General features: G+C 37.7%; 1 protein-coding gene across 6 annotated transcripts in view; it reads right to left on the reverse strand.

Moving 5' to 3' along the window:
• Positions 1–1,060: 1,060 nt before the first annotated feature.
• The window catches only part of LOC126267009 (TP53-binding protein 1-like), a 287,951-nt gene continuing 273,059 nt past the window's right edge, over positions 1,061–15,952 (reverse strand). For all 6 annotated transcript variants that reach the window (XM_049971777.1, XM_049971775.1, XM_049971780.1 and 3 more), the window contains one exon: positions 1,061–2,511. In XM_049971777.1, the coding sequence (XP_049827734.1) occupies positions 2,315–2,511 (197 nt within the window). In that variant the 3' untranslated portion in view covers positions 1,061–2,314. The remainder of the gene's footprint in view (positions 2,512–15,952) is intronic.

Consider the following 15,952-nt stretch of genomic DNA (forward strand, 5'->3'; position numbering starts at 1 on the left):
TAGCTTTTGGAATACTGAATTCCATAACAACTTTCAAAATGGAATGTCCCTTGCAATCTCGTTCCAACTACCATTCTGCTTTAAAAATTGTTACTTCCTGTCATGCAGCCATTATCTAGTCAGAAACCTTTCCACTTGAATCACCTGAGTACAAATGACAGTTGAACCGATGCACTGTCCTTTTATACCTTGTGTAAGGGATAGTACCGTCATCTGTACATGTGCACATCGCTATCCCCTGACTTTTGTCACTTCATTGTATATACTTACAAGTGCCTAACAAGGCCTCAAAATTGATATCAAAATCTTTGTCACGATTGGCTGGCTCCTTGCCTCAAACTATGCAAATTTATTTTGTTTGTACCTACTCCATTCTCAGTTTTTCTGTCATTTCAGGTCTCTTTCTCTCTCGTCTGTGTGTGTGTGTGTGTGTGTGGGGGGGGGGGGGGGGGCATTCAGAAGCGCTTTCTGTGCTTTAGTTAATTCTAAAGGAGGAGTTCTTCAAAAAACATTAGCAACTTTTTAGCCTCGTCTACAGAATCTCTGAGTATGCAATAACTCATCTATATGGTGAGTGGCCTAAAATCTAACAGTTGCAGAACTTCACATTATTTATGTTGAATAAAATTAAACATAAAATTAATCATTTCAAGAAGCAAAAGTTTTTCATCTTGAAAATATTGCATCTACAACTGAAAGGAAAGAATTTCTTTTAAAATTTGAAAGTTATTTTATAATCAGAATTTTAGCTTATTCTGTTATGGAATATGTAATGTAAACAAGTGGCTGATTAAGTGATAGGGATCATGGTAACTTTGTAAAATTTTATATGTACACCAGATGACATTTACAAAGAAACTGAATTAAGCAGTACTGGTTTCCGCAATAATATTTATTTTCACAACAATAAAATAATTATTATTGCGGAACATCAGTACTGTGTATTTCAGTTTCTAAAAATATTTATTAGGATAGGGCATAATCATTGTTAATGAGACCAAATTCTTAATACCAAATTTCCATCAGAGAAGTTGCAATTTGTACAAATAAAATACTGATAAATGTATTTATTACTACTTTATTATAACAATATTATTAAAACAAAAAACAGAAATGCAAGACACATTTAAATCGAGAATTTTCATGTGTCCTTATATACCAATGCAGATAGAGCAGCATCATTTTTCTTTCATGCTTTTAAACCGACAACCATAGACTTTTCACAAAATACATCAACATCCCTGAAAATTTGTACTATTTTAGTTTTAAGAATTGTGTTGGTCCACATTCATCTTCTTCACAGTTATTCCAGACAAGCAACTAGAAGTGCTCATTTATATCCATACACAAGTAGAGTAACAATACCATTAAAAAATTATTACTTTTCTGCAGTATGTGCAGTTCATATCTTTCCCGATATATACGTAATTTTCAAATACAATTTTCTGTCAAGAGACTGTATTGCGAAAATAATGTGCAAGATATTAATCTTGTGTTCAACAACAGTTTGGAAAGGACAGATTGCTACTCACCACACAGAGGAGAATTTGAGCTGAAACAGGCACAATGGAAAAAAGCCTGCTTTTTCATTGTGCCTGTTTGCAAAACAACAGTTCCTGTACATGGTGAGTAGCAATCTATGCTTTCCATATTGTTGTTATTCCATCCAGGACTTTCTATTGTTTAATCTTGCATTAAACATACTCACTGTGGCACACCTATTTATAGGACACAATAACAATAAAACATACAGTACAATTGCTCACTTTCAAAAGAAGTATATTTTTTCATGACTATTCACAGCGAACACTGGTAACTTAAAACAACTAATACTGTGGTCTGAATCCTCATCTTTTTCATGACATACACTTACAAAATATAACAGTCAATATATAAAAGTTCATACGAATATGAAAATTATTTTCATTGCTCATCTTCCATGCAATATAAGCATAAAATTAGTATAAAAGAACACTGATAAGACTTTACAGCAAAAGCCCACAACAGTAACATAATGAATATACATTCATTTACATACTCACACTGAACGAATAGTACTACAATTCTATAAATAAACTGAAAAGACAAAAACAAGTCCTGAAATGAATTTATGGTCTGCAATAAGTTCAGATCTCAAATCAGTCTTGGATTACACATATCAAAAGAAACACATATACAACTAATGTACAAAAAAAGGGCCTCTTGCTTTCATAGTAACAAGCTGTCATGTATACAAAAACAGGTACACTGAAAACAAAATAAAACTACACTAATGTTCGTGTAAAAGTGAATCAATTCAAATTAATGATACAATTCAATCAGAAAAATCATATTTGAAGTTAGGAAGGGCATCAAATGCTAAAACTTCCCTATTGATGAGGCACTGTGTGATCCAAGTTGTAGAAATAAGAGGTTTATGCCATTCACGTGCTCTTTCCTGGATCTGTGGTGGACATGACGCATCTGAGATAATAGCATCTGAACTTTTCAGTTCTGCATCTGCTTTTGTAGCTATAGATAAATCAGAGATGAATTAGAACACAATATTCAGCACTAAATAAATCATAAAATAATAATCAAATCAAATACAATAAATCATACATACACATCTGCATCTTAAATTGTTTCCAGACAATAACTTTTTGAGTCTTTTATCAATAACGTGTTGCAAATTTCACAGAAATTTGAAGCAAATTGAATCTGGCCTAAAAACATACTTATTTTATTGCTAAGTCCAACAAATAGAAAGAACACAATGTTGCTTCATGTTTATAGTATTCTCTGACTTCAGTGAACATTAATGTTCCTCCTAAATGTAGGTATTTGCTATGTAATGAACAAAAATAATGACCTTCAATTCTCTCCTTTCACAAAACCAGGAACTTACAATGGCAAAGACAAAAATGAAATGGAATACATAACTAAGCATACGTATGAACTTAAGATAACATAATTAACGCTACTATCAATATTTTAAATTCAAAAGACAGATAAGAGGTGCCAAATACAAATGGAGGATTGTCTAAAGCACACACACATTTTTCTCATTCATTATAAATGATGAAAATGGAATGGAATATTCCAGAATTTGAAACACGAACATCTGCTAGCATGAGTTTCTTAGAAGTAGATACCTTAGGGGTTGCGAAGCAACTCAAATCGCTTGATACGGGCAAGTCTTCAGGTCCAGATTGTATATCGATTAGGTTCCTTTCAGATTACGCTGATACTATAGCTCCCTACTTAGCACTCATATACAACCGCTCGCTCACCGTGCTAATGCAAGTGCTAATAGAAAGCACAGAAGCTGATATCGTTATAGGTACAGAAAGCTGGCTAAAGCCGGAAATAAGTTTTGCAGAAATTTTTACGATGTCTCAGACAGTGTTCAGGAAAGATAGATTAGGCAGAATTGGTGGTGGATTGTTTGTGTCTGTCAGTAGTGGTTTATCTTGTAGTGAAGTCGAAGTAGATACTCCGTGCGAATTGGTGTGGGTGGAGGTTATACTCAACAGCCGAATTAAGTTAATAATTGGCTCCTTCTACCGACCCCCAGACTCCGATGATACAGTTGCGGAACAGTTCAGAGAAAGTTTGAGTCTCGTAACAAATAAATACGCCACTCATACGGTTATAGTTGGTGGGGACTTCAACCTACCCTCGGTATGTTGGCAAAAATACTTGTTCAAAACCGGTGGTAGGCAGAAAACGTCTTCCGAGATTGTCCTAAATGCTTTCTCCGAAAATTATTTCGAGCAGTTAGTCTACGAACCCACGCGAATTGTAAATGGTTACGAAAACACACTTGACCTCTTAGCCACAAACAATCCAGAGCTGATAGAGAGCATCATGACTGATACAGGGATTAGTGATCACAAGGTCGTTGTAGCTAGGCTCAATACCATTTCTTCCAAATCCATCAGAAACAAACGCAAAATAATTTTATTTAAAAAAGCGGATAAAGTGCCACTAGAAGCCTTCCTAAAAGACAATTTCCATTCCTTCCGAACTGACTATGCGAATGTAGACGAGATGTGGCTCAAATTCAAAGATATAGTAGCAACAGCAATTGAGATATTCATACATCATAAATTGGTAAGAGATGGAACGGATCCCCTGTGGTACACAAAAAAGGTCCGAGCGCTGTTGCAGAGGCAACGGAAAAAGCATGCGATGTTCAGAAGAACGCGAAATCCCGAAGATGGGCTAAAATTTACAGACACGGGAAATTTGGCACGTACTTCGATGCGAGATGCCTTTAACAGGTTCCACAACGAAACATTGTCTCGAAATTTGGTAGAAAATCCAAAGAAATTCTGGTCGTATGTAAAGTACACAAGCGGCAAGACGCAGTCAATACCTTCGCTGCGCAGTGCCGATGGTACTGTTATCGACGACTGTGCCGCTAAAGCGGAGTTATTGAACGCAGTTTTCCGAAATTCCTTCACCAGGGAAGACGAATGGAATATTCCAGAATTTGAAACACGAACATCTGCTAGCATGAGTTTCTTAGAAGTAGATACCTTAGGGGTTGCGAAGCAACTCAAATCGCTTGATACGGGCAAGTCTTCAGGTCCAGATTGTATACCGATTAGGTTCCTTTCAGATTACGCTGATACTATAGCTCCCTACTTAGCACTCATATACAACCGCTCGCTCACCGATAGATCTGTACCTACAGATTGGAAAATTGCGCAGGTCGCACCAGTGTTCAAGAAGGGTAGTAGGAGTAATCCATTTAACTACAGACCTATATCATTGACGTCGGTTTGCAGTAGGGTTTTGGAGCATATACTGTATTCAAACATTATGAATCACCTCGAAGGGAACGATCTATTGACACGTAATCAGCATGGCTTCAGAAAACATCGCTCTTGTGCAACAATTACAAATGTACTTCCTCAATTCTACATATAAGATGATTGTTACATAAAGTGTTACAAAATATTCATCTGTGCAATACATGTTTTATGCACTTCAAATGTAAGTGCAATCATACAACTCATCACTGTGCATATCAGTCACAAATGTTCATATTCATCATAGGAAACCACTATATGAATACATATGTTAAACTTCACATGAGTATATAATATTGTTTCTTTCCAGTCAAATGAAGTGAGCTGAAATGCTGCGCCACCCCAGTTGCCTCATAACCACTGTAGAGGTCACTAGAACTGTTATGCGGCAGCCTCATATGTGATTGAAATGTTAATAACATTTTTAGTCAGTAGTATCAGAGCATTTTAACAGCACAAACGTTTGCGACAACTGTTACAATTAATATCAATCATTTACCAATTTTTACATACAACCAAAGCAATACCACAATATGATGTGCCCAAACCCAATCAGTTTTTTTCCTTTTTATATTTTATATTTTATTTATTTTATTTCATTCAATAGCACCCTTTTTTAACCCTGCATCATATCATGCTATGGCCAGCTCCCATCGTAAATTTTAAAATTTTTGAAACATTCAGACCTTGTCATCTGCTACGTTTTGGTCACGCCGTATGACATTACAACTTTTATAACATGTTCACCGGAATAGACAACTTCCTCATATTTATAACACTGTTAATTGTGATGAAGGTTTGTTCTGTTAAAAGTGATCTGATACCACTGACTAAAAATGTAACTAATGTTTCAATTACACATGAGGCTGTTGCATAGCACTACTAGTGACCTCTTGAGAGGTTACATGGTGACTAGGGTAGCAGAGCATTTCAGTTCGACTGGAAGGAAATTATATTACATATTCATATGCACTCTAACATTTGGTATTCAAGTAATGGTTTCTAATGATGAATATGAACATTTGTTACTCATACATACAATGGTGGACTATACAATTACACTTATATTTTAACATAAATAAAACGTATTGCATAGATGAAATGTTTTGTAATGATTTATGTAACATTCAAATTATATGTGCAATTGTGGAAGTACATTGTTAGTGCTATAAAATGTTTTGTGGGCTATGGTTTGGAAATGGATGTGATGGTCTGAAACTAGTCACCACAAAAAGATGATTATTATTGCGACTATGATGGATATTGGAAAAATTTTGCACAGAGCGTAACTTAATCATAGCTAACACTTGGTTTAAGAATCATGAAAGAAGGTTGTATTAAGTGGAAGAGGCCTGGAGACATTGGAAGGTTTCAGATAGATTATATAATAGTAAGACAGAAATTTAGGAACCAGGTTTTAAAGTGTAATACATTTCCAGGGGCAGATGTGTACTCTGACCACAATTTATTGGTTTACGAACTGTAGTTAAAATGGAAGATACTGCAAAAAGGGAGGAATTTAAGGAGATGGGACCTGGATAAATTGAAAGAAGCAGAGGTTGTAGAGTGTTTCAGAGAGAGCATTAAGGAAGGATTAACATGAACAGGGGAAAGAAATACAGTTGAAGATGAATAGGTATCTCTGTGAGATGAAATAGTGAAGGCAGCAGAGGATCCAGGAGGTAAAATGATGAGGGCTAGTAGAAATCCTTGGGTAACAGAAGAGATATTGAATTTAATTGAAGAAAGGGGAAAATATAAACGTTCAGTGAATGAAGAGGGAAAAAGGAATATAAATGTCTCAAAAATGAGGTCGACAGGAAGTGCAAAATGGCTAAGCAGTGATGGCTGGAGAACAGGGACAAGACATATACTGCCTACAGGAAAATTAAAGAGACCTTTGGAGAAAAGAGAACCATCAGTATGAATAAGAAAAGCTCTGATGGAACACCAGTCCCAAGCAAAGAAGGGAAAGCAGGAAGGTGGAAGGAGTATATAGAGGGTCTCTACAAGAGCGATGTACTTGAGGGCAATATTATGGAAATGGAAGAGGACATAGATGAAGATGAAATAGGAGATACGATATTGCGTGAAGAATTTGACAGAGCACTGAAAGACCTAAGTTGAAACAACATTCCATTGGAATTACTGATAGCTTTGGGAGAGCCAGCCATGACAGAACTCTTGCATCTAGTGAGCAAGGCATACGAGACAGGCGAATAACTTCAGTCTTCAAGAAGAATATAATAATTGCAATCCCAAATAAAGCAGGTGTCAACAATTGTGAAAATTACTTAACTATCAGTTTAATAAGTTACAGTTGCAAAATACTAACACAAATTCCTTACAGATGAATGGAAAAACTGGTAGAAGCTGTTCTCAGGGAAGATCAGTTTAGATCCTATAGGAATGTTGGAACACGCAATGCTATACTGACACTACGACTTATCTTGGAAGATAAATTGAGGAAAGGCAAACCTACATTTCTAGTGTTTGTAGACTTGGAGAAAGTTTTTGACAATGTTGACTGACATATTGTCTTTCAAATTCTGAAGGTGGAAGTGGTAAATTCAAGGAGCGAAAGGCTATTTACAATTTGTATAGAGACCAGATGGCAGTTATAAGAGTCAACGGACATGAAAGGGAAGCAGTGGTTGGGAAGGGAGTGAGGCAGGGTTGTAGCCTGTCCCTGATGTTATTCAATCTGTATATTGAGCAAGCTGTAAAGCAAACAAATGAAAAATTTGGAGTAGGAATTGAAATCCACGGAGAAGAAATAAAAACTTTGAGGTTTCTTATTGACTCTGTAATTCTGTCAGAGATATTACAGGATTCAGAAGTTCGGTTGAACAGAATGGACAGTGTCTTGAAACTAGGATATAAGATGAACATCGACAAAAGCAAAATGAGGCTAATGGAATGTAGTCAAATTAAATCAGGTGAAGGTGAGGGAATTAGATTAGAAAATGAGACAATTAAAGTAGCAGATGAGTTTTGCTCTTTGGGAAGAAAAATAATTGATGATGGCCGAAGTAGAGTGGATATAAAATGTAGACTCGCTATGGCAAGGAAAGCGTTTCTGAGGAAGAGAAATTTGTTAACATTGAATATAGATAAAGTGTCAGGAAGTCTTTTCTGAAAGTATTTGTATGGAGTGTTGCAATGTATGGCAGTGAAACATGCAGAATGAATAATTTAGACAAGAAAAGAAAAGAAGCTTTCGAAATATGGTGATACAGAAGAATGCTGAAGATTAGATGGGTAGATCATGTAAGTAATGAGGAGGTACTGAATAGAATTGGGGGAAAGAGGAAAGTGTGGCACAATTTGACTAGAAGAAGGGACTGGTTGGTAGGGCACATTCTGAGGCATCAAGGGATCACTGACTTAGGGGAAGCGTGGATGGTAAAAACTGTAGAGGGAGACCAAGAGATGAACACACTAAAGCAGATTAAGAAGGATGTAGGCTGCAGAAGCTACTTGAGATGGAGAGGCTTGCAGAGGATAGAGTAGCATGGAGAGCTGCATCACACCAGTCTTTAGACTGAAGACTGACAACAACATATTTTGAAGATTATTTAATTTATTTGTAACATAGTTTTCATAATCATACCTAGTACCACAGCCTAATGGCTGCAAATGTGCTGCTTATCAAAAGAACGATTGTACCATTGATTATTCTACTATTTTGGGGTGTACTGTAAACTTCCTTGTGAAGGCCATTACTTTAGTTGTGTTCATTACAATTTTTAGAAGATACCACAATTCTTACATATTTGATTTAGGTGATGTATTGCAGACTGGAGGTCATTTTCTGCCTTCCGTATAATTGTTTGGTCATTGGCAAAGAGCATTTTTCTAACATATTGTAGTGTTATACGATTCTATTGTATTATGCTTAAATAAAATTTACACCTTAAATTTCTTTTTACACATGGAAACGTATGTCTGTGGGATCTACAGTGTACAGTTAATCTAATATGTGGGCGCACCTTGTCTATAATTTATTACAAGTTTCCGTTTTTGTGTCAACGTATTTACTCTAATGTCTTGCCCCTGCACTGTTGCAATATTTCAGAACAATGAGTGTAATAATGCATGTGTGTACTGTGATTAGTATGATCAACTTCCCACATAAACATTTATCCTTCTTTTATTTTTTCAATTCATTTTTAAGGAAAGCATTTATTACAGCAATTTTTCTGCCATATAATAAATATCTAGTACACTTTAATACAGAAACAGAAAAGAGAAAAACTCATATTTAGCTTTTTGGCACCCACAATGAGCCTGAGAAATATGGGGCAATCACATAAGGCTACAGTCAATTGCATACATGTGCAAATTCTTTCCATTATCTGTTCCAGAAAGGGCGAAGCCGTAGTGAACTTGTATGTTTCTGTTTAAGTGTAAGTTTTATTAAAGCTACAAAAGATTCACTGTAAAAATTTGAAACATTTAATATCGGTCGTATTCTCTGAAAGCTCAAAATAATGTTTCTAAGCTCCTTATTGCTGAAACTGTGCTTCTGCACAGTTTATTTATTTCTTTTTTTACACATTATTCTTGAAATGTCTGACATGTTTGTTTTCAATTCACGGTTAAAAATGTAGCTTATGTTAGTAACACCATTTAATTTAATATGTGTTTGACATAAAAGAACATCCACAAAGGTATTTCATTGCTTATAGTAACTTATAACATAATCCTATCATGCTTAAATTATTGTTTTTAATATTATTTATATTTTTAACTACATTGCTAAAAACATACCTAAATGTCCAGAAAGACAGTGTCAACTTTAAACCAATGACAGTATACGAACCCTGGGGGAGAGTAGATGCACAGTTAATGGTTTCAATATAGCCTTCCAGTACATGGCGTGGCTGTATAGCTAGCAAAGTGCTGTGTCTAATCTTGAAGAAGAAATGCCTGTGGCCATAAGGATCAGTGTTTTGCAAACATGTCTAGCTAGCATACATCTTGCCACAGAGATGCGGTTGATCTCCCTACAGTCAACTCATTGTATTTGAGTTCTGTTGTTACATCTACATCTACATCTACATGACTACTCTGCAATTCACATTTAAGTGCTTGGCAGAGGGTTCATCGAACCACAATCATACTATCTCTCTACTATTCCACTCCCGAACAGCGAGCGGGAAAAACGAACACCTAAACATTTCTGTTCGAGCTCTGATTTCTCTTATTTTATTTTGATGATCATTCCTACCTATGTAGGTTGGGCTCAACAAAATATTTTCGCATTCGGAAGAGAAAGTTGGTGACTGAAATTTCGTAAAAAGGTCTCGCCGCGACGAAAAACGTCTATGCTTTAATGACTTCCATCCCAACTCGTGTATCATATCTGCCACACTCTCTCCCCTATAACTTGATAATACAAAACGAGCTGCCCTTTTTTGCACCCTTTCGATGTCCTCCGTCAATCCCACCTGGTAAGGATCCCACACCGCGCAGCAATATTCTAACAGAGGACGAACGAGTGTAGTGTAAGCTGTCTCTTTAGTGGACTTGTTGCATCTTCTAAGTGTCCTGCCAATGAAACGCAACCTTTGGCTCGCCTTCCCGACAATATTATCTATGTGGTCCTTCCAACTGAAGTTGTTCGTAATTTTAACACCCAGGTACTTAGTTGAATTGACAGCCTTGAGAATTGTACTATTTATCGAGTAATCGAATTCCAACGGATTTCTTTTGTAACTCATATGGATCATCTCACACGTTTCGTTATTTAGCGTCAACTGCCACCTGACACACCATACAGCAATCTTTTCTAAATCGCTTTGCAACTGATACTGGTCTTCGGATGACCTTACTAGACGGTAAATTACAGCATCATCTGCGAACAGTCTAAGAGAACTGCTCAGATTGTCACCCAGGTCATTTATATAGATCAGGAACAGTAGAGGTCCCAGGACGCTTCCCTGGGGAACACCTGATATCACTTCAGTTTTACTCGATGATTTGCCGTCTATTACTACGAACTGGGACCTTCCTGATAGAAAATCACGAATCCAGTTGCACAACTGAGACGATACCCCATAGCTCCGCAGCTTGATTAGAAGTCGCTTATGAGGAAGGGTGTCAAAAGCTTTCCGGAAATCTAGAAATACGGAATCAACTTGAGATCCCCTGTCGATAGCGGCCATTACTTCGTGCGAATAAAGAACTAGCTGCGTTGCACAAGAGCGATGTTTTCTGAAGCCATGCTGATTACGTGTCAATAGATCGTTCCCTTCGAGGTGATTCATAATGTTTGAATACAGTATATGCTCCAAAACCCTATTGCAAACCGACGTCAATGATACAGGTCTGTAGTTAAATGGATTACTCCTACTACCCTTCTTGAACACTGGTGCGACCTGCGCAATTTTCCAATCTGTAGGTACAGATCTATCGGTGAGCGAGCGGTTGTATATGAGTGCTAAGTAGGGAGCTATAGTATCAGCGTAATCTGAAAGGAACCTAATCGGTATACAATCTGGACCTGAAGACTTGCCCGTATCAAGCGATTTGAGTTGCTTCACAACCCCTAAGGTATCTACTTCTAAGAAACTCATGCTAGCAGATGTTCGTGTTTCAAATTCTGGAATATTCCATTCGTCTTCCCTGGTGAAGGAATTTCGGAAAACTGCGTTCAATAACTCCGCTTTAGCGGCACAGTCATCGATAACAGTACCATCGGCACTGCGCAGCGAAGGTATTGACTGCGTCTTGCCGCTTGTGTACTTTACATACGACCAGAATTTCTTCAGATTTTCTACCAAATTTCGAGACAATGTTTCGTTGTGGAACCTATTAAAGGCATCTCGCATCGAAGTACGTGCCAAATTTCCCGTGTCTGTAAATTTTAGCCCATCTTCGGGATTTCGCGTTCTTCTGAACATCGCATGCTTTTTCCATTGCCTCTGCAACAGCGTTCGGACCTTTTTTGTGTACCACGGGGGATCCGTTCCCTCTCTTACCAATTTATGAGGTATGAATATCTCAATTGCTGTTGCTACTATATCTTTGAATTTGAGCCACATCTCGTCTACATTCGCATAGTCAGTTCGGAAGGAATGGAAATTGTCTTTTAGGAAGGCTTCTAATGGCACTTTATCCGCTTTTTTAAATAAAATTATTTTGCGTTTGTTTCTGATGGATATGGAAGAAATGGAATTGAGCCTAGCTACAACGACCTTGTGATCACTAATCCCTGTATCAGTCATGATGCTCTCTATCAGCTCTGGATTGTTTGTGGCTAAGAGGTCAAGTGTGTTTTCGCAACCATTTACAATTCGCGTGGGTTCGTGGACTAACTGCTCGAAATAATTTTTGGAGAAAGCATTTAGGACAATCTCGGAAGACGTTTTCTGCCTACCACCAGTTTTGAACAAGTATTTTTGCCAACATACCGAGGGTAGGTTGAAGTCCCCACCAACTATAACCGTATGAGTGGGGTATTTATTTGTTACGAGACTCAAACTTTCTCTGAACTGTTCCGCAACTGTATCATCGGAGTCTGGGGGTCGGTAGAAGGAGCCAATTATTAACTTAATTCGGCTGTTAAGTATAACCTCCACCCACACCAATTCGCACGGAGTATCTACTTCGACTTCACTACAAGATAAACCACTACTGACAGACACAAACACTCCACCACCAATTCTGCCTAATCTATCTTTCCTGAACACCGTCTGAGACTTCGTAAAAATTTCTGCAGAACTTATTTCAGGCTTTAGCCAGCTTTCTGTACCTATAACGATATCAGCTTCTGTGCTTTCTATTAGCGCTTGAAGCTCAGGGACTTTTCCAGCGCAACTACAACAATTTACAACTATAATTCCGACTGTTCCTTGATCCAAGCACGTCCTGTAATTGCCAAGCACCCTTTGACATTGCAGCCCATACCGCACTTTCCCGTGGCCTTCTAACCTAAAAAACCGCCCAGTCCACGCCACATTGTAACAAGAGGTTGATATGCTGTTCCAAAAACTCAATGTGGTCTGCATGATGTGCATAACTTATCTGGCCAGCATGCATATGTGAGAGACGATAGGACAAGCAACTCACACAACTCATTTAATCCCAATTCTTACAGTGCTAAACAAACAGGCCAAGTGTGGTAGATTAATGTGCCTGAACACAGTATTCACCACATGTATGATTAAACACATACCACAATCAGTGGATGCAGTGCCACGCTGCGTAAATATGGGTGTTTTAGTATCGGATCACATCTGGTACCTCTCAACCATTTGAGCTACCGATATATAATCATTTCATGTACTCCACTGTTTCTACAACAAATTCTCAAAGGGATTACTGACTTTTTTTACCAGTGTATTTCAATATGATAGTGTTTAGACAGTTCATAGTCGGCTTCATAGAACAAGCTTTGTGAATGAATGAATTATTTAATTCATTAATCAATGAATCATTAGAGGCAGCTTGAAAAGAAATTTGGTTTTTGCATTATGTGAACAATGAAACACATGAATTATTTTGATAGTGCTTTGTAGAGGGTAAAAACTGTAGAGGAAAACACAGACCAGAATGTATCCAACAAATAACTGAGGGGACAGATTGCATCTGCTACAGTGAGAATGAAAAAGTATGCACAGGATAGGAATTTGTAAGAAGACTGATGACTAAAAAAGTTTTCAATCACTGGATCAGGGATGATGTAGTATGACAGTGCACGAAGTGTGTGACAAAAGTAATGAGACTGACAACACTGTGATTGACTTGGCAGTGCTGTGTTATTCTACTTGTACAAAGCGATGTGCTCATCTCTTCCCGATGCTCAGTCAAAGTTCAGCTCCATACATGCACCCCTTGATTTTTGAGAGCGCCACTGGGGAAGTTGTGTTTCTGTTGTTTGTTACGAAAATGGAACAGCTGGATTCAGAGCAACGTTACATCCTCAAGTTTTGTGTTAAATTTGGGAACTCCACAAGTGTGATCTTCAAAAAATTTAAACAGGACTATGGGAAACATTCTTTATCAATAGCATAAGTTTTTCGCTGGCACAAATCATTTTTGGAAGGTTGGAAACACGTTGAAGGTGAACCTTGTGCAGGGAGACCTTCAACTTAAAAAACCGACAAAAATGTCAAACATGTGAGTGCTCCTGTGAGATCAGTCCAACGTTTAACAGTAAGGATGATGGGTGACTGTTAAACTTAAAACACTTTTACCATACATCACATTTTGACTGAAGTTTTGTGCCTACCAGAGGTTTGTGTAAAAATCATTCTGAAAAACCCCACAATCGAGTGGGACTATTGAAAAAACGTGTGCACTGATCTCCTTCAGAGTATTACCAACGACCGTGAATGGTTAAGTCAAGTGTGGTAACAGGTGATGAATCCTGGATTTTTGAGTACAATCACAGGACAAAGTGGCAAAGTGAAAAGTAGCACACTCAACCACAAAAAGCTCAAATGAGCAAATCAAAGATTAAAACACTGCTGATCTGCTTTTTTGACAGTACGGGTATTATGCATAAAGACTTTGTTCCTCCAGGACAAACTATCAACCACGAAGATGTCCCTGAAAGGCATAGGAAAAAGGGTAAATCAAGTGATACCAGAATTGTAGAGAAGTGGATGCTACTTCGTGACAATGCCTCATCTCACATGGCCACCTCCATCATGGAAATTTTGACCTCAAAAGGCATTCCTGGTTGTTCCACAGCCCCCTGCCCCCCACCGCCCCCATTCACCTAAACTAAGTCCTTTTTCTTTTCTTTTACTGAAACTGAAAAGTGCCTTAAGAGGACATCATTTTGGGACTCTGGAGAACATTCAAAAGAATGTGACTGACATGTTACATGCTCTACCAGTTGAAACTTTTATCAAGACTAGCAACAACTCCACCAGTGTATAGTATCTCTCACAACTCATAGATATCACACTCCAGAGAGGTATAAAAATGATAACTCATATGTTGTCAATGAGACCACGCTGCTGTTCTCTACATCATAGCATACCAGTAATATAATACGTCAGTATCTTTTTATAAGACTCGACATGGTGAACTTTGTCTAGTACACGATCTTAATTTTCAATATAAAATTTGTGTTGAGTTTACATTTATAAAATGATAACTGGGTATGACCATCCAAGCAATCATCTTCAGATCATTAAAATCACATCACAGTGATTAATTCATTACATGTAGTGCAAACACAAACTGTGTAATTAAAACTCCTCTGCTTTAATCAAGACAAAAAAAATTATATTTGTCTGTCAAATAATGAAAACGCCAGGCAAGAATATCAACAATGTTGGAAAAGACAGATTGCTACTTACCAAAAGAACACATTAAGTTGCACACAAGAGTCTTTTAATTGTGCCTCTCTGTAACTTAACATGTCTTCCTTACGGTACATAGCAATCAGTCTTTTCCTACATTGTTTATTATGTCTGTGTCATTTGAATATACATTGAAGTGCCAAAGAAACTGGTATAGGCATGCATGTTCAAATACAGAGATAAGTAAACAGGTAGAATACTCCACTGCGGTTGGCGACAACCTATATAAGACAATAAGTGTCTGGCACAGTTGTTAGATTGGTTATTGCTGCTACAATGGCAGGTTATCAAGATTTAAGTACGTTTGAACAGTTATCAAGATTTAAGTACGTTTGAACATGGTGTTGTAGTCGGCACATGAGCAATGGGACACAGCATCTCCAAGGTTGCGATGAAGTGGGAATTTTCCCATACGACTATTTCACAAGTATACTGAGAATATCAGGAAAGTTCTATAAAACATCAAATCTCCGACACAGCTGTGGCTGGCAAAAGATTCTGCAAGAATGGAACCAACGACAACTGAAGAGAATCATTCAACGTGACAGAAGTGCCACCCTTCCGCAAACTGCTGCAGATTTCAATGCTGGGCCATCAACAAGTGTCAGTGTGCGAACCATTCAATGAAACATCATTGATATTGGCTTTTGGAGCTGAAGGCTCACTTGTCTACCCTCGGTGACTGCATGACACAAAGCTTTACGCCTCACATGGGCCCATCAACACCCACATTGGACTGCTGATGACTGGAAACATGTTGCCTGGTTGGACGAGTATCATTTCAAATTGTATCGAGCAGATGGACATGTACGGGTACGCAGACAACCTAAA

The sequence above is a fragment of the Schistocerca gregaria genome, chromosome 4, assembly GCF_023897955.1.
Source record: "Schistocerca gregaria isolate iqSchGreg1 chromosome 4, iqSchGreg1.2, whole genome shotgun sequence".
Taxonomy (NCBI): domain Eukaryota; kingdom Metazoa; phylum Arthropoda; class Insecta; order Orthoptera; family Acrididae; genus Schistocerca; species Schistocerca gregaria.